The following is a 22,663-nucleotide window of genomic DNA, read 5'->3' as shown; positions in this document are numbered from 1 at the left end:
TTATAATAGTATGGATTGTGTTTATAATTTTTTTAAATAAAAAAATAACGTTATTTTTGTATACCTGTTGTACATATATCTAAGGTAAATTCTAACCTAAACGGGTTTGACTAAACCCGAATAAAGTATATGAAAAATGTAGTACGTTCGTTGATTAATCACATGATAAGTGTGATTGTATATACATATGGCATATGATTTGTTTGATTTGGCTAAAAGTGATTTGTGTTAGAATTTATTATAAACTTAAGGGATAATTACACTCCCCTTGAATGAGGTTTGGTATAATTACACATAAACCCTTTCTGATTTGAAAAATTATATCTAATATCCATGAGGTTTGTTTCCGTCTAACAATAAGTCCCTCAATTAATCAAAATTCACCGAATTTTGATATTAACAAAAAAAAAAAAGAAAAAATCTACACTTACCATCGATTGACTTATTATTAATTTATTGTGGGTAAGATAAATCTTCTTATGATCAAATTACCCCATACTTTTTCGTACGTTAATACATATGAGGAGGTATATCTTCATTGTTATGAGGGTAATTTAGTTGAAAAATTGTTTAACCTGCAATAAGTTAATAGTAAATCAATCGAGAGTAAATATCAATTTTTGTTCAGTTTTTTGTTAATATCAGCAAATTGAGTGAATTTTAACTAAAAAGGATACTTATTATTTAGATGGAAGCAAAACTCAAAGGTGTTAATTTATCAAACCACAGGAGATCTACGTATATTACACCAAATTTCAGGAAAGGGGAGCATAATTATCTTTAAATTTAAAAGATTGAGTATTTATGATTAAAAAAAAATCCATTTAATACTTAATGAATGCATTAAGAAAATTCTAATCTAAATTAAATTTGATTAAATTTAAAATCAATTATATGATAAATATAATATACTTATCGTGTAATTGACATACAATCAAAAATAACGACAAATTATATGATACATATAATTGTATACCATATTTATATGTGATTGATTTAGTTTAAACAGACCAGTAAGAATTTTTTATAAGTCTGTCCGATTAAGTATTTTATGCTTAAAAAAATCAATTCAATACTTAATGAATGCGTTAAGGGCTGGTGAACTAATGAGAAAAAAGTACTAACACTATATATCATTAACGCACAGAGAGAAAACAAAGAAGAAAAGAGAGAAACTCAAAGCTTATTTTCTTGACGGCAGGACCTTCTCAATCTTGAAGCCTTTAAAGCCCATCAAAATCGAAAAAGAAATAAACCGAATTCTAGATGGCAAGAGAATATAGATTACAACCCAAATAAGAGTTCCTTTTTGTGGTGAAATTTTCTTAAAGGTTCATCTCTCTTCACCTTCTACTGTTTCTAGCATTTTTGTAGCGGCTATCGTACGGTCTTATGTAATGGGTTTAGTTCATTTTTTCAGTTTGTTATGATGTTGATTCTTTTTCATCTTTCTGTAGTTTCTTATGAACTTTTACTGTGTGATTTCACCTCCGTGTTTTCCATTTGAATTTTCCTGGGGTTATTGTGGACGACATGGATAAGATGCTTGATGGTGGGCTGCAGTAAACTGCTGGGATTTTTAAGAATTTTGTGGTTGAACGCAATTAGGAATGCCTAACCTTTTTTTTTTTATTGAGAAAGAGAATCCATGTTCCTGCCTAATTTGTAGCAAATTCTGAGTTGATAAGATGGGTGGTGATATTAGGCATGTTTATCTTCAACTTCTAAGGTTGAAGATATGTGGTTGAGTTGTTTCTGATTATTGGATTGCTTTTTCTTGCCCTTACCTTGTAGTATTTCGTTGTAGTTAACATCTCTTAGTGTGCAGTAGCCGAGCTGCAAATACAGTATGCATTTCTTTGATGAGAAAGGAATTTTTGATTTTGTTGGTTACTGAAGTAGAACCGTTTTGTTGAATTTTTGAGACTGCATGTGTTTTTCCTCCAAATGTGGTGTTATTATTTTCTTTTCTGAAGCTTCAGAGGGAGTTTTATTCATCGTTGGTTTCTGTGGTTGGAGGGTGGTGTCCGTTGTTCTTCCTCACATACAGTTAATTCATAATAAGCTCACTACTTAGATAGGTGTGGTAGAGATTGCTTTCAGGTGCATATATTTGGTTGCTCTTATTCGTAAGACTTTTACAGTTTGAATTTATCAATAGTTGCATCTTGACTTAAGATAGAGAACTATGAAGGTGTTTGATAAACCAATTCCATAGAGTGTTAGGGGTTTGGTGGTTAACTTTAAATGGACTTTTGGATTAAGTTGCGTTCTTTTTGGATGTGTGTTCATTGTGATTTTTGAGTTATTTTTCTTACGCTTCTTTTAGATGTTCGTTTAAGTGCATTATTATAAAAAATTTGGCAATACCTAACTTCTTGAAAAGCCCATGTAAAAAGCATATGCTATAAACCGACTGTGGCCCCAGAGGTGGAACAAAACAAGCTTTTAGATTTATTGTAATCTTATTGAATAGGTGCTTTATTGTTTGAATATCTGCATTTTGGTCTTGGGAGTTCGGGCAGAACATCACTTTTGGTGCATTTTGTATTAATTTTATTTATGTTTTAAGGTATTATGATGATATTTAGCTCCAAAACAACTCTGTGTATATGGACATTTGCAGGATCCACAGGACAAATTTTTTGCCAAGAAGATTTTTTGATTAGGTCCTATCATATCCTTCATGGTTTATTTGGATATTGGAGCTAGACGACCCTTGCTGGCCTTTAACACAGCAATGTCTTGGTTTCTTCACAATTAAGGTCATCAGTTTGTTGTCTAAAGATGAGTTCTGGAGCAGAGAACCCTCCCTGGAATGTTTTTGAAGGTGTGAAGAGGATCCCTGTTTCTCCTGAGGCACTTATGGCTGAGATTAATTCTGCCATTACTGCTCTCGAGTATGCCCATGCTTCTGTTTTCTTGCAATCTCGACCTCCTATTTCAAAGACCAGAAACATTAGTCAAAATTTGACTTCTGAATATGATGCTGGAATGGCTGATGAAGCTTACAAGGCTGGGTTGGCATCTATGGCTGCTGGGAAGCTCGATGAAGCTGTCCTCTCATTGAACATTGCCCTCTCCAAGTGCCCGCCTGACAAGACTTCTGCTATTGCTAAGCTTGAATCTCTTATTTCTCTTACATCTCAACATCTCGAGATGTTTTCTAATTGATTCAACTGTACAAATAAATTCCTTGATCTGGCATGTCCCTAATGGTTTGATGACATACTTCCACTTGTACTGTAATTTCGCATTCTGCCTCCTTTAGATTATTTGTTGTAGTATGAATTTTGCGGAATTTTGACTAATCTACTTCATCTCAAGGAGGAAATTTAATGGTCATTGAGATTACCTGTTGGTTTGCTATTTGATGTTGCTCCTACTCCCTTTTGGAGTAATATACTAACCACGAGGGGCCTTCACGGGGATTTATATTTCAAGTTGTATTTCCCGTTTCTCTGCCCTTGTTGGAAAATGATTGTTTTGCTCCATGTGCTTGTAAATCATTCAATGACATTCTGATGTTTCTGAAAGAAGGTTTAGCTCTGGAAAAGCTGGTTGTGTTGCTGAAGTCTATTCAAGTCAGTAATCTAGGTAAAGCTCGGGTAAGCTTGTTTGTTGTACATTTAAATACTTTCTTTGGCTCTTGATCATAACAGTTACTTTATATAGCACACATATATTTCACAACATGCTACATACATGCATATATGTTCCTTGGACGGATGAAAATAGTGAAGTTTATGTCAAAAAGATGCCGAGTACAAAGGTACAGGAGACATGGAATGGAAAGAAACATCAACTCCTACAGTAAGCCTTACTCATAGCTATCTTTACTTGAAATTCTGATGCACTATACTTCGGTTTCGAACCAGATTCTGATTATTGTGAGATTAACATTTTGCAATTACGAAAACTTTTTAGAGTTTATACGACAATTAGCTAAAAAACTATACTCTTGGAGCTAATTAGTATTTAAGTGGGCAGTGTGAGAGTGTCACAAGGAAAGCTTGGAAACTGGTTTTTGCATCTGATGCCTATAAGCAATATATCAAATGTGGTAAAACTTTGGTATCTGCTTTTAACTTTTGCTTCACCCTAAAGATAGGAGTGTAGAAAATATGGGGTAGGGTGAGAGGTCACTATCACAAAAAGAACTCAGAATCAGACATGAAATCAATCACATATAGTTCTCTAACATATAAATCTCTTCACAACACACAATCACAACTCCTACACAAGTTATCCCCAGTTTTTCCCCATCATGACTGTTTTTTACCAAGAACAGCCACCAAACACCTCCAAGAAATGCAAATTTCTTGCCTCTGTCCTCAAGGATGCATTTGCCAAATGCCATTCTTATGGGGGGAACATCTCTGTTTCAAGCCCGGAAGCAGAAGAACCAGCCAGTTTTTTCGATGAAGAAGAGGAAGTAACTAATTTAATCTCTGTATTTCTCTTTGAATTCCAATGTATTTTTCTGGTAGTTCACTGGAAATTGTTTTGATACAGGTATTTGTTTCAGAAATCATAAGTAAATACGTGGAGTCAAAACTCAAGCGCAAGTCTACCGTTAGATGGGGTCTATCTCCAGAAGCAGAGGAGTTGATGGTCACACCAAAAGCAGTGCAAAGACATGGCTGCTGTGGAGACGAACGAGAGGAGCTTTTCTCTGCTGCTAGCCGGCTGTCTAGATGCTCAAGTGCCACAAGCTTTGATGAGTTCGTATCTGTGAAGACACGTTTTTCTCGTTCCTCAAGCTTGAACAAGATTGACTTTCAAGATTTCAGCAGACGGTCCGTTATTCTGGACCTTCTTCACTGTGAAGGGTGGCCGTTTGGTCTTTGCCGGAAGGCTTTGCTGCTGCCACCTCCGCTGAAATCACCGGCTGATTCTTGGTCATGGAAGAAGTCTGGTAGAATAGTAAAGATAGATGGATGACTTGATGACACCTCTGACAATGTTGCGAGTCTCGTTTATTATAGCATGACATATCTGTCGAATACTTTGGGACAGTATTGGTCCTAAACAGACACATGTAAAATTCAGTAATTATAAAGCCTTGAACACAAACTGTTTGGTAAACTGCGTGGATTTTGAGATGTTTTAACAATCTCTTTGAACTTTTATTCTGAACAAAACAATTGTTATACTATTCATAAGAATGGAATGGTCAATCTTTTCTATTAAACTCTGCTACATGAATGCACATTAAGGACCCTATAGTTGATAATATTTTTCATTACCCTGGTTCAAGGTGTATATTGGGCTTGGTTCAGGATCGGCTCGGACCAGCCTGCAAAAACTCGGTCCATGACAGCCTATTGTTGTCTAGTCCTAGGGTGGTTTTGGGCCTTTAAATGGACTTAATTTAGGTGCATTTTTAAACTCAAGCTCAGTCTATGAATGAGCGCGGTTGAGGCTCGGACAAGATTGGATTACGCTCTAATATGCCTATTTTATTTATTTATTTATTTTTAATACTATAGAGGTTCTCTATTGAATAATTACTTAAATCTATGGTTGTATTTTAAAACAAAATAAATAATAAATTAAATCACATAAAAATCACAAACAGAAAAAATAATAGTTAAGATTATGTGAATGAACTTAAATAATAATTCATTAATTTGACGAACAAGCTTACAATAATAAATTCAGATGATAATAAGTTTAAAAAGAATTAAAATAAACTTTAAAAAAACTAAACAAAGAGTATTAATTAATTGAAGTATTGAAAATGTACAAGTAGAACAATAAAGATAATATTTTCAGAGTTTTAAGAGTATAAAAAACCTACAAGAGTAGTTCGTTTTTAGGAGAATAAAATGAAATTTATACGTCATGTATTTTTTTATAAAAGAAAAATGGCCCAACAGGCCTGCTCCAGATCCGACTCAAAATCAAGTGGTCTTCGGCCATGTGACTGGGTTGGTCCCAGGTTTCAATACCTAGGATCAGACGATCAGTTCGACCCCAAACGGGTCTGAGCCAATCCAACCTATTTTTTTATTGGTTCAATTCAGCCTTGAACGGGGCTAGCCCAACTTGGCCCATTGTGCATATTGAGCCTTGATCATTTGAATTGTCCTATTTTGAGCCTGAATGATCATAAGAGTGTCGTGCACTTGACGTTGTTCCCCCATTTGAGTCTCCTAAAATTAATGATCCATTAGCTTTAGAATCAGAATCAGAATCAGTCCCTAAAGCAATTGTTCCCAATTTAAATCTTTAACTATTATTGTAAAACCTCTATAAATTAATAATGTTGGAACCCTATAATTTTATTAATTTAAAGAGGTATCAATTATTGATAAATTAATAAGTTACTAATTTAAAGAGTTTTTTTTTTTCAATTCAACGAGCCTAATTTATTTTTGACCCCATGTCCTATCAAAATTTGCATTGTTAGTCTAAAATGGATAGTAATTTTAGTCCCCCCCCTTTTTTTTTTGTAACTGAATTATTCAAAACTAGCGCTATAAGCATGTGATCTTCACATAGCTGTTAGCTGGTGATTATTTTTGTAAAAGAAATTATTATATGATCCTCATATGCATACAATAGAAAGCCAAATCAATGACCACGATTGTAAACAAAAAATCATCCACTAGATCATCTACTAATCCTTTAAAAAATGTCTCTAAAATCATCCAATTCTTTTTACATAAAACACTTGATGAAAGCAAAGATTTGGAAAGAATTTGTAGGGGATAAGCAGATGATTAAGGGTTAATTAAGAATTCTTTTTAGAGTTGGTTTGGATTTTATGCACCTGAATGGAATGTAGTGTCCCACTCAAAAGTCTCTAGCTAAGGGCCACATGAACTTACCATATTTTGGGACTATCAATACGAATTTTAATGGAATTTGGGGCCACATCAACCTAGGTGTGGTAGGCAAAGCAACAAGTCGTTTCAGTCTTCATCATCTCCACTACCCATAGCCTGTCCTCTGAACTGCTTTCTTCCTCTCAAAATGGCTGCAACGGATAACGAGCTCGACTTCGAGGTTCCCACATACTTCAGGGTCTACAGAAACGGCCGTGTCGAACGACTGGCAGGGAATGAGTCCCTTCCCGCCGGCGTTGATCCTCAAACCGGCGTCGCGTCGAAGGATGTAACAGATATAGTCCCTGGAACAGAAGTCTATGTCAGAATCTATCTCCCTAAGCTTAGAACAGCAGCAACACTCAAAAAGTTACCTCTCCTCGTTTACACCCATGGAGGAGCATTCTGTCTTTTCTCACCCTCTTCTGTGTTCTACCACAATTATCTGAATGCCCTTGTATCAGAATCCCAGATTGTAGCAGTTTCTGTGCACTACAGAAGGGCTCCTGAGCACCCTCTTCCTGTTCCGTACGAGGATTCGTGGGCAGCGCTCCAGTGGGTGGCTTCCCATCGTAGTGGAGATGGACCTGAGGCTGTACTCAACCAGCACGCGGATTTCAGACGTGTGTTTCTCGCCGGTGATAGCGCCGGCGGGAACATAGCCCATAACTTGGCTATGCGGGCAGGGAGTGCTGATGCGGGGTTAAACCTCGAAATTCTTGGAATTGCACTGGTGGATCCATATTTCTGGGGGTCGAAGCCTGTCAGGTCGGAGTTACTGGACCCGGATGGGAGGGCTTTTGGTGATCAGTTATGGCGGCTGCTGAGCCAGTCGTCGGGCCTGGATCATGATGACCCAAAAATAAACCCGGTGGCGGAGGGTGGGCCGAGCTTACCGGGGCTGGGGTGCAGGAGAGTGCTGGTGAGTGTGGCAGAGAAGGATATATTGAGGGACAGAGGGAGACTATACTTTGAGGTATTGGGTGGGTGCGGGTGGATGGGTATGGTTGAGATCCATGAAGTGGAAGGGGAGGGTCATTGCTTCCATTTGTTTGACTTGAATCATGAGAAGGCTAAGGAAAGGATGAGAAGAATGTCTGATTTCTTCAACAGACATTAGACCATATATACTAATCATCGGTCTTTCTCTATTCTTGAACAACATACTTACATATGATATCATGATGCTTAATTAGTTCTGTTCAATTACATTTGTTTGTCAATTTGAATGGAGGAGCAGTGTGTGTCTTAAGAGGGCTAGCTGAGTTCTAAGGTGGACGCAGAACTGTGGATGGGTCTCCTTTCTTGAATCAGCCGATGATAGTTATTTTTGGACACTTATCCCTTCAATTTCCAAATTTTAAATCGTAACAAGTGATTAGTTATAATGCACGATACACAATAAGTTTGTAACATATGGACGTGATTGATGCATGCCATCGTCTCTAATCAACCGAATAGATTTCAATCACGGAAGTGGTGTCATTTGGTTGAATTAGTGTGTCTATTCTGATGAAATAATCTATTCTTTGGGTGAAATGATGCATCCTTTCGGATGAAAAGTCATGATCATTTGCAAGTATTTTTTTTAATTGGACATGTTTATTCAATAATACCTTTCCAACTTTTATAAATAACTCGCTCCCATTTCACTTCATTCTATTAACTTGGAAAGCATTTTAAAACATTTCAAAATGTCTTGCCAAATCAACATTTTGTCTTGGGATAAGAGTGTTTCAAAATATCTTTTGATGAAATTATGTAATACTTGAATGGAGATATGAAATTATCAATTTTATCCTTACTATAATTTTTTATTTTTTCTAAAAAAATTAAGAATATAAAAAAAAACGAACAGGGTAGATGGAAAAAGTTTAAAAATTATAAAAAAACAATATACTTAATTCATAAAAAAATCAAAAAAATTTAAAAAATAAATATAATTATAATTTTTAATCCACAAGAGCATTTTGGTCTGTTCACCGCAAAAGATGGATGAAAACTAACAAATTGGACTAATTGTTAGACGATCAAGGGGTATTTATAATTTTTCAAACAACGATAAAGTATTCGTAATTATACGAAATCTTAGAAAATATTGTTGTAATTTATCCTATTAATTATAATATTATCATTTCTAATATTTTATAAACTCAATAACCTTATTTGAAGAATATTTTTCTAGTCCCACGCAATAAGGGCAGTGGCGGTATTGGTCTCAAACTTAAAAATATCCAAGTTTAGTCTCATATATTAACTTTTTTAGTTGCAAAAACAGTCCCCCTATTAAAAAACTGACGACAGAAGTTCGTGCTCGATATTCTGCATAAAATAATACTTATACTTTTCATCATAATGGTCAATCTTTTTAAATAGAGTGTAAAATTTAATTTAAATTATTTATAATAAATAATATAACTTAAAAAATTAGATGCAAATTTTTATGTATGTTGATGTTTAATTAATATATTCTATAAATAAATAATAATTGAATTAATTAATGATATTTTTTTGTATAAACATTTAACTTTAAAAAGTGAATTTTAGTACATTAATTTTTCTATTGTGATTTTTAAATTTGGAATCTGAAATTTTATTGTATATAATTTTTAGATATTTTAATACTTAATTAATATATTCAACAAATAAATATAATTTTGATGTGTACGGCTCAAAGAGACTTGACCCAAAAAGAGGTTATAAAGTCCAAGCTAAGTCATCAATCCAATAAAAAGGTAGCCCATCAGAAGGACCATAGATTCGGCCCAAGAATGAGGCATGGTAAAACGCTTTTCAAACCATAGACCTACATTCAAGGCCAACTAGGTAAACCCGGGAGAAGCGAGGTGCCCCCAAGATTGAGGGCTCCTAAACATAGATAAACTCCCCGTAGAATAAGAGTCCCCGCATGCATGGAGTCCTACCCCAAGCAAAGACGTGTTGCTGCAGGATGGTTAGTTGGAGATAAGATCAAATCATGCCTTATCCACACATATCTCGCCACATTTTTCGAGAATAAAGGTAGTGTGCAGAGTTCTAACAGTGGAAACACCCCCTCTATATATAGAAGTGTAGTCCCCCAACGGGGATATCTTACACATACACCTTACCAGACTACATAATTTTTATACCACTATAAGTACCAAAAATATTATTTTTTAACATCATCTACTATTCATTGATTGTGACCACACCTACCAAAAAACCCCCTTAAAAATCGTATTTTCACCTGGTGAGCTATTGTGTCGTGAGTAAAAGTTCTCATTTCATCATTTCGTTAAAATCTCAACCACGTCATCATTATTATTAGGGTAAATCACATTTTTGGTTCCATAAGTGGACCTATTTCTAATTTTGGTCCCACACTCAGGTCAATTCGCACATTGAGTGCCATGTGTTTTTTTTTTTCAATTTGAGAACCATCGAGGGATTTTCGTCCAATTAATAATGGCAGATGCTCTCTTCATTAGTCAATACAATCAAAATAAGGGTACATTTCATTTTAGTCCCATAAGTGGAGTTGTTTCCAATTTTAGTCCCACACTCAAGCCAATTCACACATTTACGTGTGAGACCAAAATTAGAATCAATTCTACTTATGTGAGTAAAAATATAATTTACCCTTGCCATTACTATAACACAATGACAGTTTAATACAATAGCTAAGTAGTTGATGTAAATATAAGACTAAAGCATTCATTACATTGTTAATTCGCATACCAATCACAACCTAATCTATCCAAACCCAATCATCTCCAAAAAAGTAAAGGGGCCTAAATCATCTTCTAAAATCCTTTTGATGGTTGGAGAACTTCTACTGTTGCGACGGTGGATTTGGCTTTTATATACGTGAGCGTTACATGGAGTTTTTTTAAGTGCAAATGGCCACATGAAAATTGCTATTAGTATCTAATGGCGGGAGTGAGGAAGGGATTAAACTTACCATATATGGGACTATAAATACTAATTTTGATTAAATATATATGTGACCAAGTATAAAATTTCATAAATCATAGGACAAAAGTAGGGGACCAGTATTTGAGTTTTTTGGTCCATGTCTAGCAAAGGTGTGGTAGGCAAAACAAGAAGACGTTTCAGTCTTCATCATCTCCACTACCCATACCCTTTTCAAAATAATTCATCTCCACTACCCATACGCTATCCTCTGAAATTCTTTCTTCCTCTCAAAATGGCTGCAAAGGATGACGAGCTAGACTTTGAGTATCCCACATACTTCAGAGTCTACAAAAACGGCCGTGTCGAACGACTGGAGGGGAATGAGTCCCTTCCCGTCGGCGTTGATCCTCAAACAGGCGTCACGTCCAAGGATGTAACAGATATAGTCCCTGGAACAGAGGTCTATGTCAGAATCTATCTCCCTAAGCTTAGCAACAGCAGCAACACTCAAAAGTTACCTCTCCTCGTTTACACCCATGGAGGGGGGTTCTGTCATTTCTCACCCTCTTCTGCCCTCTACCACAATTACCTGAATGCCCTTGTAGCAGAATCCCAGGTTGTAGCAGTTTCTGTGCACTACAGAAGGGCTCCTGAGCACCCTCTTCCTGTTCCGTACGAGGATTCTTGGGCTGCGCTCCAGTGGGTGGCTTCCCATCGTAGTGGAGATGGGCCTGAGGCTGTACTCAACCAGCACGCGGATTTCAGACGCGTGTTTCTCGCCGGTGATAGCGCCGGCGGGAACATAGCCCATAACTTGGCTATGAGGGCAGGGAGTGCCGATGCGGGGTTAAACCTGGAAATTCTTGGAATTGCACTGGTGGATCCGTATTTCTGGGGGTCGAAGCCTGTCAGGTCGGAGTTACTGGACCCGGATGGGAAGGCTTTTGGTGATCAGTTATGGCGGCTGCTGAGCCAGTCGTCGGGCCTGGATCATGATGACCCAAAAATAAACCCGGTGGCGGAGGGTGGGCCGAGCTTATCGGGGCTGGGGTGCAGGAGAGTGCTGGTGAGTGTGGCAGAGAAGGATATATTGAGGGATAGAGGTAGACTATACTTTGAGGTATTGGGTGGGTGCGGGTGGATGGGTATGGTTGAGATCCATGAAGTGGAAGGGGAGGGTCATTGCTTCCATTTGTTTGACTTGAATCATGAGAAGGCTAAGGAAAGGATGAGAAGAATGTCTGATTTCTTCAACAGACATTAGACTATACATCGGTCTTTCTCTATTCTTGAACTGAATGCTTACAAATGTGTCGTTTGTTGGACCATCGGTGATATGTATTCTAAATAAATTGGAAATATTATGGTTGTGGTTTTATGTTTGAACCGAATAATGGATTGTATGCTTTGGGCATAAAAACTGGTGGAAACTTGGACGCACTAAACGTACACATTATGTGTTGTTTATTTTATTGTTTATATCACAGATGCAATGCGATATTTTTGGTGACTAATCCATTTTATTTCGAGAATTCAAATAAATGGGGAGCAAAGCATAGAGTCTATCCAAGAATTGCAAATTAATATATAGGTTAAGTATGCCTAATTTTAATTTTAGTCTGATAACTGTGTCCATTTTTGTTTAGATTCAGTAACTTACAAAATTGCTTACTTTTAGTCCTTTGACAGATTTTCAGATAATTTTACCTCTATGCAACTTTTAAAAGACAGTTTTAGTCCATATGCACTCACAAAGATAAAATTGTCGAATTTTTTAGAAGGCGAATTTAGTGAGTGAATTTTCGGTCGTTGAGATTATAAAATGATAGTGCGAGAGACTAATTTAGTTATGGATGGTTCCAAATTTGATCTTCTTTATTCTCTCTGTGTTTCATCTCTAAAGCCGACAATTTATTATTTTTAATTTAGCGACATAAAATTTCATCTTTGAAGTTGGAAATTTGTGGTTTTTAATTTGGAGACAGAAACTCCCGTCTTTAAAGTTTACAAATTCTAGAAAAATTAAGAAAATAGAGAGAAAATAAAAAAAATAGAACAAGATAGTAAGATTAAATGAAAATAAAGGAACACATGTATATAAAAAAATTTGAAACGCGTACTGGAACACATATTTAGCAATTAAAAAAATAGCCGTTAATTTAGATTTTGCAACTGTCACTAGGAAGACTTTAGGAACAACTTTTTTTGACTGTTAAATTATAGTCGTTCTACTTTATTTGGAACAGTCTCAGTAATATAAATTAATAATACAAAAAAAATTGCTACAAATTATAGCGAATTTTGGAACGGTATTTGAAAGGCATTACGTCTTAAGTAAAACTCATAATTATGAATGATTTTTCGCATAATTAATTATGTGTGTACTCAAACCATTCTAAATTGTACCTCATTTTGGCATTATCTAACTGTTATATTTTGGACATCCATTGTCACACGTATAGGAATGGTCATTGTAATAATGTGTTCCCAATAGAATTTCAACCATTAACCGTTACTATTTTGAAATAGTTTTTGGAATTAATTTTGTAACTGTTTGTTTGTAACACATTCTGGAACAGTTTGGTCGTTCAAAATTATAAACCAAAAAAATAATGGGGATCATGACATCATCTATCAAGATCTGTTCCTTATGTGTTCCAAAACTCGTTCCAATGTGGAACGGATTTTCGAACAGTTTCCTTATCTGTGTCAAATCCAATTTTTTTTTTAGTATGTCAATATAAATTACATTTAGTAAATAAATTAAATAATTAATATATTTATTTAAATTAATATAAATTAAAATTCAAAATTTTCGTACTCGCAAATGTGTTGTATCTTCATTTAAAATTGTGTGTGTAAATTAAAATACGTAAAGGGGGTGAGGCGGTGGGTGGCATGCAGCACATGTTGTTGTCCCTCCCCCTATTATTTTTTTATTTTATTTAATCTTTTATATAATTATCATTATATTTTATTTAATTTTTTAATTAATATAATTTACTCCCGAATATTACAATGAGTTTCAATTTACTCCGTTCAAATTTTATTATATTTGAATTTTGACCTATAATTTATTTATAATTAAATTTAAATTTTCTTAATAATTACTAATTAATTTGTCAATTGTGTGTAAAATCCTAGAGACGTCACAATCATAATTACTAATAATTAATATTTGGTATATAAATCTATATACAATAATATATAAATGTTCAATTTTTTAAAATTTGGATCCGACATATCTAAGTAGTTGAGATTCCACTATTGTTAAATAATTGATCAGATTCAATAATTCTCATTTATTTAGTGAATGTCTGATTATTAACAACAGACAAAATCGACAGCAAGTAAGAGTATAACACATGATTCATGAAAAAAGTCAATGAATATAGGGTTTACGAAACAAATTTATAACCAAATAAATATTTTTTTAAAAAAATAAGACTCAAATTCATTATTATATTATTCAATACATTCAAACTCAAGTACTAATGAATTAATCATGAAAAAATATTTATTTAGTCTCATAAAATAAGGGTAGAATTTGTTTTGGTATGATAACTATGGTAAGTGACACTTTTAGTTTCATAAAACTCAAAATCACGTCTTTTTAATCCCCGAAAAATGTAATTTTGGGCGTTTTTAGTCCCGAAGTTATAAAATCTTTTTAGTTCCAAACAACGCCCTTTTAGTCCCAAAAACACAATGCGCATGACTTTTTGGGACTAAAAATACGCAATTATGAGTTTTATGAAACTAAAAGTGACACCTACCATAGTTGTAGTACCAAAACAAATTCTATTCTTATCTACAAAAACATTTCACCCAATTAATTATATAGATATTAATTAAGCAAAATCATGCTACTAAGAGTAGACAAACAAACAAACAAAGTAAATAAACAAAACATTAGAAAAGATATAATATTTAATCATAACTAATCTTTAGTTAAAAATAAATAGCTAACAGCAGTAAATAGTCATTTACCAAGGTCACATAATAGTTGTTGATTATAAATTTTACGAGTATAACTGAAATATTTGTCATGATTAAAGCCATCAGAAAAACATTTGTTACAGTTCAAAATTATGGCAAAAATATTTTTCATGCATGATGAATAAACTTAGTTTTTATAAAATTTTATTTAATCATAATTAATAATTATTATATAACAATTAAAAACTACACTATCCTAATTTTTTTTCCAAATGAAGAACCACGTTCTTCTCGTTGTATTGAAATCTTAAAGACCTAGGGAAAAATAAAAAAGTTATTAATTATATCATAACCCCAGTTGTTAAATGTCGAACAAATTACATGCTTCGATGTTCTTCACATGCCATAACCTCGGCATCAACACAATTACAGGTTGCAGTCTTCATCTCCACTACCCATAAACTGAACTCTGAACTGCTTTCTGTCCTCTCAAAATGGCAGCAACAGACAACGAGCTCGACTATGAGTTTCCCACATTCCTCAGAGTCTACAAAAACGGCCATGTCGAACGACTGATGGGGACTGAGTCCCTTCCCGCGGGCGTTGATCCTCAAACTGGCGTCACGTCGAAGGATGTAAGAGATATAGTCCCTGGAACAGAAGTCTATGTCAGAATCTATCTCCCTAAGCTTAGCAACAGCAGCAACACTGAAAAGTTACCACTCCTCATTTACTTCCATGGAGGGGCTACCACAATTACCTGAATGCCCTTGTAGCAGAATCCCAGGTTGTAGCAGTCTCCGTGCACTACAGAAGGGCTCCTGAACACCCTCTTCCTGTTGCGTACGAGGATTCTTGGGCTGCCGTCCAGTGGGTGGCTTCCCATCGTAGTGGAGATGGGCCTGAGGCTTTACTCAACCAGCACGCGGATTTCAGACGTGTGTTTCTCGCCGGTGATAGCGCCGGAGCGAACATAGTCCATAACTTGGCTATGCGGGCAGGGAATGCTGACGCGGGGCTAAACCTGGAAATTCTTGGAATTGCATTGACGGATCCGTATTTCTGGGGGTCGGATCCTGTCGCTTCGGAGTCACTGGACCCGGTTATGAAGGCATTTGGTGAGCGGTTGTGGCCGCTGGTGTGCCCGTCGTCCCCGGATTATGATGACCCGAAGATCAACCCGGTGGCGGAGGGTGGGCCGAGCTTGTCGGGGCTGGGGTGCCGGAGAGTTGTGGTGACTGTGTCTGAGAAGGATTGTTTGAGGGATAGAGGGAGGCTTTACTTTGAGGGTTTGAGTGGGAGTGGGTGGGGGGGTATGATTGAGATCCATGAAACGGAAGGGGAGGGTCATTGCTTCCATATGCATGACCTGAATAATGAGAAGGCAAAGGAGAGGATGAGAAGATTGGTTGATTTCTTCAACAGGGATAGTAACTGAATGCTTACATGAGATCATGCTTAATTACTTCTGTTGAAATTACATTTGGTTGCCAATTAACGTTAATGTACTTGTAATAATTTCATGTGAAATGAATTTCTCTTATTCCTCATGATCTTTTTCCTCTTGAGAAAGCAATTTCGCAACCCGCCAAGTCATAAAATATCATTACTGTATTATACATAAAATAGGTTATTGACAAAGTTCTGTAAAATTCTAGAGAAAATTTATTGCTTAAAGTTAGTCATTTCTTTTGTCTCTTCTCTATTCAGACTACTATGCATATGGTTTAACTTCAAATCCATGCTATGTGTTCTTCCAGACACCAACCACAGATTCCTTCCGGCAGGACACCTAAATAGAAAAGCAGACACAGCCTAAGTTCCAGTGATTGGCAAGTGAATAGTGATGGGATTCATGGTAGTCCTGCTGGGTAGTAGTATTTTGAGGCTGTAGGAATACCATACTGTGGTGAAACATAAATGTGCAGAAGAGAAGCAGAGTCGCCTGAGACGCTAACTAACCAACCAGAATTAGCCAACATTCTAAATTGCCAAGTCGTGGGCTGGGATGGAGGGCAGAAAACATGAGGCACTCCCTTATCGTGACCAAAAAATAAGACAATCCCGTTAACCATAGGGGCGTTGCACCAGAGAACATCCTCACCCATCCCTATAGCAACTGTTGCTGGTGACCATCAGAAGTCGTAAGAATTGAAGACAACAATTTGATCGTTACGATTCAGGGTCAACAAAATGGTTGGAACAAAAGTGCAAAGGTAAATATCATTCATCCCATATGAATACAAATGAGGAAGTTGACAGCAAAGTAAAATCAGAAACCATATAAAAGATAGTTTCGAATGAAAGTGAGCAGACGCCATATGTTAAACAACTATTTCCTATGCTCTCAACTCCAAATCTAGAAGACAACGGTATCCAGCATCGTCCCCAGTGTTTGAACAATGTTTGAAGACATCAAGTTTGAGACATGTTCCTCAAGATGCTTTTTAGCGTCCTGTTTCCCCACATTAGCAATAGCCAGTTTTTCTGGTGGCAACTCATCTTCCTCCTGGACTGCTTTATTATATTTGATAGCTAGATTTAGCATCTCCTGTGTTTGTAGCAAACAATAAAAATTGTTACATTAAAACAAGAAAACAGAGAGACAAGGTATGCAAGACGTCAATCACTTACCATTGTCCTTCCAGAATGACATTAGAATCTCAGAGATTTAATAAAAATAATTTCATGTGAAATAGATTTAGCCCAAATGGAGACTAGAGGCTGATATAACCCAAACAACATCTAACAAATGCAATTGCACATTACTTGACCCAAAATAGAAAGACAAAGTTATAATTACATAAAGCCATGTTTAATATGCTAAGAAATATATCAAGCAGTCAAACTGTAAATTGTGTAGTTCCTCCAAAGTGGTTGGTCACCAACCAATTCTGAGAGCATGACCTAACATATTATGTCCATTAAAAAGAATTAGGATACTCTTCTCAACAGATTGAACAAGAAATATTATGGAGAACTTTGAAAAGGAACACATTATAACTGTTTTTCAGTTAGGCGATCTGCATAGCCTACAGGGAAAAGCATTTCTATTTCATAGAATTGACATGCTCACACATGTTACCAGGTTAGAAAACATGGGTCCTTAACATTGACCAATCATACTTGCTTTTTTCGTGGCTACCAGCTATGAGAAAAATCAATAGAGATTTAAGAAGAAACCCCAAAGTACCTGGACAGTCTGCTCATTTGTTTTGGAGTGCGCATCAAAACGCTGAAGTGTCAGTCCATCTGTCCATTTTTTCTTGTGAAGATTCAGGAGCATCTTCTCCTCAAGTTCATTCTTCCGATAATTTATGGCAATGGAATAATAATGCCTGTTTAACCCATGAATTAAAGCCTGCAATGACATCAACTCTTCAAAATTAGAAACCAAAGTTAAATGAGTATGAATGAGAGTGTATGGACCTCAAAATTGGGGCGGCATTACCTGAATAGATGGTTTATTAAGATGCCCTAGGTTGGATGTTGTTTGCCGTGGCTCCTGACCAAGCATCATGGTTTGGGGGTTAATCAGACGGAAGGCATCAATTACCACCTTTCCTTTGACACTTTGAATTGGATCCACCACCACTGCTACTGCCCTCTGATTTAAAGCCTCAAAACTCTGCATGATAAAACATATAATACAATTTTACTTAAAGACTTATCAACGAGTCATGGTCTTTAAGTAGCTCGAGCACTGATTGTCTTTGTCACCCCCAGAAATTCCCATTCAGTGTGCGTTTGAATACAAAAGATTAAGGGTCCGTTTTGCTCAATTAGAGAAAAAGGGAAGCGAAAGGGGGAGGGGAGAGGATAATAATTTTCAATTAAGTTGTTTGACTTTGATATGATTGGAAGGAGAGTAAATCTCAATACTTCTCCTTGTTTAGTACAATGAAAATAGATTGCAAAGGAAAGACTAATTTTTTAAACTGTACTCTTTCTCTTCATTTTGTACAGAAAAAATAAACAAGTTAACACAATACTAAAATAATTTAAGTTAATAAAATAATAAAATTAAATTTAAAAATTTGTTAATAGAAATATTCACCAAACAAGAACAAGAAGATTTTTTATATGGTTATCTTTTCTCAAAGATTATGCAGGGGTGTAGTTAGAAGGAAAAGAAAAAAGGAAATGGAGGGAAATTATATACATGATTAATAGAGTAAATAAAAATAAACTATGTACTTTTTGTCTTTTGGCCTTGTACGTTCACTTTTCCACCCAATTTTGGATGGAAACAAAAATTGGACCCCATAAGGGTTCTATCTACATCTGGTTATACTTCCACTCTATCTATTCTCCCTAACCAAACACCAAACTTTTTCTTATATATCCCTTTTTACTTACTTTTCTTAGACACCCATTTTCACCCCAACCAAACAAGCTCTAAAGGTAGTAACTCCACTTCGCAGCTTAAGATAGAAGGAGAACTAACAATTGCACCAAATTAAGCATTAGAAAAGGTTGAGACAGTCATGGAGTATTTAACATCTCAAAAACAAAACAAGCAAGTCAGAAGATACACCAATATAGATGACATGCGCATGTGTCTAATACAGATATAGCATCAACAAATAAATGAACATATCAACACATAACATGTACGGAAGAGCATTAACCTGCTGAGTGTTAATGTCAACACCAGAAAGCCAGCATCCAAAACCAGGATGTGAGTGGTACCAACCAACAACCATCTCAGGTCTGTAACACAGAAAACAGAATCCTAAATTGCTTAATCATGAAAGGAGAAACTACTTCTGATTCCAGTAATGGTGAATAGACCAAATTGAATACTAAATAAAATGAGTAAATTTACATGTAAACTCAAAGAAGCCTAGGTTAGATGACCATGATATAGCCTTACGCTACACTGCAAAGGAAACATAAATCAACAATTTAAAATGCCACCAAACTCATAGGTGTAAAAATTTCTGTACCATTAATTCATTCATTTAGGCTAATAAGATATTAATTACATACAGAACATGACATCAATGTTATAAAGCAGAGGAAATAGATATACAGAAAGAATCAGATTACTGGCAAAGCTATACATAAAAAATAAACTCAACATAGATGAAGAAGTATAGCATCCAATTAGTGATAATTGTGCATTCAAAAGGAACTAAGATAGCCATTTTGAAGTATATTGCATAGATGGTTGACCAATTGACCAGAGATAAGCTTCTCTCAGAAACCAAATGACAAGAAGAAACTAAGTTTTCTACAAAATGACTACAGAAGATTATAGGTAATTGGTAACTTCAATTGTTGTCCTATTTAAATAGAGTGAAAATGCATAAGCATTGATACTTCAATCTAGCCATGTTATTTTCCATATTCTGTAACAGATTTCTGAGACCTTTAGTCCTAACAAATGAACACAGTATTGCACAAACAAGGCACAACAAAACCAGCTGCAAGTAGTGAATAAATCATGCAGAGATATCTAAACCATTACTGTAAAATCTTTTCTATGGTTAATTTCTGTGGGTGATGAGGAGTTACAGTTTAAAATCTCACAGGAATAACACAAGAACAAGATTTTAGTCCACATGTGATGATTGAAACAATTTAGGCACATTTTCCCAAGTCATCCAACAGGATTACCTACACCGTGATAACTTTTCCATCCTACTATTTATAATTAGGTTAATTTTTTTATCCATTTCCACTTTAAAACTACCAGAACTAGATTGTCTGAAACTACTGATTCTCCTTTAAAAATGGCCAAAAACCTTCACCATATTAATCACATGACCCACATAACAAACATATTAGAGTAAAAAGCAACACTGCAGTTTAAAAACAAGAGAAAATGAACTTCCAAGTCATATTGATCTTGAGAATTCCTTTCAGATCAAAATAATTTTGAAAATCCCTTCCAAATTAAGAATAATTTGCTACCTTCCAGTTTGCTTGAGCATGTCAAGCATATTAGTCTGGAAAACATGATCCACGGCCTCAACACTGACCCCAGTTCCACTTTGGGGCATCGCGAAAACGTCAACCACACGCACCGTATACTCGTCCACAAACTCCCCCAGCATCAGCCCCATCACTTCCATCGGCACCCCCGCCCTACCTGTAATAATTAATCACACGCACGCCCCACGAAAACCCTAATCGCGTAAGCACATTAAGAAAATCCATAGGAAGTACTGAACTGTTACTCCGAAATAGAAACCCTAGATTTACCGTGTTTGAGCATTTTGAGGAGGGCAAGAGATGAGATGTAGACTTGTTCAGATGAGTCGAGGGTGGGGGAGTCCGGTGGCGGATGGCCAAGGGCTCCGCCGGCGCCGGCGAACATCCGGTGTAGTCTTTCCATGCCCACCATTTCTTCCTCCTCTTTGTATGTCAGGTTTATTGCTTGGCAGCTAAAAAAGCACAGTTTTGAAGTTGGATTTCTTTGAAAACAAGGCAGGGGAGGTGAGGGTATTTTGGTACTATAACATTTTGCAGTGATGCCCTTATACATTTGTTAGTTCTTCTTTGTGGCAGTAATTTTACTGAACCTTCCCTAATTGGATTACTTTTGTTTTTAATAAAAAAATAGAGTAATTTAAATCCATATTTCTTGAAATTTGACATAATTAAAAATATATTTTTATTTTTTAAAATATTATAAATATTCTCCTGAATTTAACGTTCGTCTAACAACAAACTCATTTCGTTAGCTTCCGTTAGGTTTCTATCCAACATTTGTGTTGAACCGATCAAAATGTCCTTTGCATCATCAATCCACTTAAAATCTATCATCAACCCATGTAGAACCCATCATCAACCCACTTAAAATCCGTCACCAACCCATATAGTACACATAATGAACTTATATTATAATTTATACTAATATATTTTATCAATTATATTATATTATTAAAATTACTTTTGTTAAACTAATAGAAAATTAAACATAAACAACCCATTTTAGGATCCATTAGAATCCATATAAGACCCATAATCTATTTAATTTTATTTTATAAAAAAGCATATTAATTCCATGTTAAAAAATTTTAAACCCAACCCAACCCAACCCAGCCCAGAACTAGATGAGTTGGGTTGGAACTATGGATTTCATTTCTCACTCACAAGTAGCGGTTACTTACACCGCGACACTAATTTTTTAAATTACCAAAAATATTCTTATGCATTTTCAACCACCCGTATTCAAATTTTTTTTTTCATCCATATGATTTATACTATCTATCTATACTAATATGAACATTTCGCACATACCATTTTTTTTTGTATTGATAATATCCCTAAATTAGTTTTATTTTTATATTTATTTATTAAATATGATATGTTGGTTTACAATCTTATTTTATTTATAATATATTTTGAAGTGTAAATGATTATTAATTATATACACGTAGAGACGGCGTGCCGTAACGATTAGTGAAAAACATGCAATGAATTGTATATACAAAATTCAAAAATCGAATTAAAATGTAATAAATTATTTATTCATTATTCTGACAAAGAACGTAACAAAAGAAGAAATCAAAAGCCCTCGTAGGTTGCAAATACTTGATGTGGAATATTGTTCGCATGTCCGAAATAAAGTATATATTATTGATGTTTAATGTAATTTATCTTTTTATGATATTAAAAATAAGAAAATTATTTTTTTATAAAAAAAAAATTATAATTTTTTCTCAGTATTTTTTAAAATAAAGCAATTTATCCCCTGTCTAAGAAAGTAAAGTGCTTAATTTTAAAAAACACAAAGAAGTAAATTGATGCATTTTAAAAGACATAGGGGGTTAAATTGTATTTTTCCCTATACTAATCAAATTATAAGTAATTTTATTATATTTATTACATAGTTGGTCGTATGATAAGCGTAATGTTTGTCTATTCATGTGGTCGATATCAATTGTCGACTAAATTTTCTATTTCAAATCTTGTTGCATCTTCTATTTCATACAATATACATATACCATGTGCATAAAGATGATATCATATATTTTATTTAG

The 22,663-nt window shown here is 35.1% G+C and overlaps 5 protein-coding genes across 9 annotated transcripts; 4 read left to right on the top strand and 1 right to left on the bottom strand.

The window, feature by feature from the left end:
* LOC105166239 lies at positions 1,141-5,163 on the top strand. Of its 5 annotated transcripts, none has more exons than XM_011085528.2 (3): positions 1,141-1,331; positions 2,627-3,608; positions 4,516-5,163. In XM_011085528.2, exons 2-3 carry the CDS (start codon positions 3,525-3,527, stop codon positions 4,942-4,944), a joined length of 513 nt encoding a protein of 170 aa, XP_011083830.1. In that variant the 5' UTR covers positions 1,141-1,331; positions 2,627-3,524; the 3' UTR covers positions 4,945-5,163. The 5 variants fall into 5 exon arrangements, with proteins under 5 accessions (XP_011083830.1, XP_011083831.1, XP_020551146.1 ...); XM_011085529.2 differs by lacking the exon at positions 1,141-1,331 and adding an exon at positions 1,337-1,394; XM_020695487.1 differs by lacking the exon at positions 1,141-1,331 and adding an exon at positions 1,401-1,552.
* LOC105166237 (probable carboxylesterase 7) lies at positions 6,843-12,112 on the top strand. Its single transcript, XM_011085525.2, has 2 exons — positions 6,843-7,948; positions 11,990-12,112. The coding sequence occupies exons 1-2, from the start codon at positions 6,982-6,984 to the stop codon at positions 11,992-11,994; spliced, it is 972 nt and encodes a 323-aa protein (XP_011083827.1). The 5' UTR covers positions 6,843-6,981; the 3' UTR covers positions 11,995-12,112.
* On the top strand, positions 10,595-12,121 carry LOC105166236 (probable carboxylesterase 7). Its single transcript, XM_011085524.2, has one exon. The coding sequence runs from the start codon at positions 10,888-10,890 to the stop codon at positions 11,992-11,994; it is 1,107 nt and encodes a 368-aa protein (XP_011083826.1). The 5' UTR covers positions 10,595-10,887; the 3' UTR covers positions 11,995-12,121.
* On the top strand, positions 15,013-16,222 carry LOC105166316 (probable carboxylesterase 13). The gene is given in 2 exon segments (XM_011085624.2): positions 15,013-15,413; positions 15,416-16,222. Coding segments are annotated over 2 exon segments (942 nt in total). The 5' UTR covers positions 15,013-15,163; the 3' UTR covers positions 16,108-16,222.
* LOC105166235 (26S proteasome non-ATPase regulatory subunit 14 homolog) lies at positions 16,848-21,082 on the bottom strand. Its single transcript, XM_011085523.2, has 6 exons — positions 20,880-21,082; positions 20,589-20,766; positions 19,301-19,382; positions 18,121-18,297; positions 17,863-18,030; positions 16,848-17,220 (listed from the first exon to the last, which is right to left on the bottom strand). The coding sequence occupies exons 1-6, from the start codon at positions 21,019-21,021 to the stop codon at positions 17,029-17,031; spliced, it is 939 nt and encodes a 312-aa protein (XP_011083825.2). The 5' UTR covers positions 21,022-21,082; the 3' UTR covers positions 16,848-17,028.

Source organism: Sesamum indicum, linkage group LG7 (assembly GCF_000512975.1).
Source record: "Sesamum indicum cultivar Zhongzhi No. 13 linkage group LG7, S_indicum_v1.0, whole genome shotgun sequence".
NCBI classification, from domain to species: domain Eukaryota; kingdom Viridiplantae; phylum Streptophyta; class Magnoliopsida; order Lamiales; family Pedaliaceae; genus Sesamum; species Sesamum indicum.
Note: the sequence above shows the minus strand (reverse complement) of the source record. Positions and strands in the feature narration are given on the sequence as shown.

What these genes read in the sequence shown, in the direction of transcription:
- LOC105166237 (XM_011085525.2), top strand. Translation starts at nt 6,982, where the DNA reads ATGGCTGCAACGGATAACGAGCTCGACTTCGAGGTTCCCACATACTTC.
- LOC105166235 (XM_011085523.2), bottom strand. Translation starts at nt 21,021, where the DNA reads ATGGTGGGCATGGAAAGACTACACCGGATGTTCGCCGGCGCCGGCGGA. An exon ending in CCTCAAAATGCTCAAACACG is followed by an intron (nt 20,767 to 20,879) that starts GTAAATCTAGGG and finishes TAATTATTACAG; the next exon opens with GTAGGGCGGGGGTGCCGATG. An exon ending in TTGACATTAACACTCAGCAG is followed by an intron (nt 18,298 to 19,300) that starts GTTAATGCTCTT and finishes TTTATCATGCAG; the next exon opens with AGTTTTGAGGCTTTAAATCA.
- LOC105166239 (XM_011085527.2), top strand. Translation starts at nt 4,268, where the DNA reads ATGACTGTTTTTTACCAAGAACAGCCACCAAACACCTCCAAGAAATGC. An exon ending in TTTTCGATGAAGAAGAGGAA is followed by an intron (nt 4,436 to 4,515) that starts GTAACTAATTTA and finishes GTTTTGATACAG; the next exon opens with GTATTTGTTTCAGAAATCAT.
- LOC105166236 (XM_011085524.2), top strand. Translation starts at nt 10,888, where the DNA reads ATGTCTAGCAAAGGTGTGGTAGGCAAAACAAGAAGACGTTTCAGTCTT.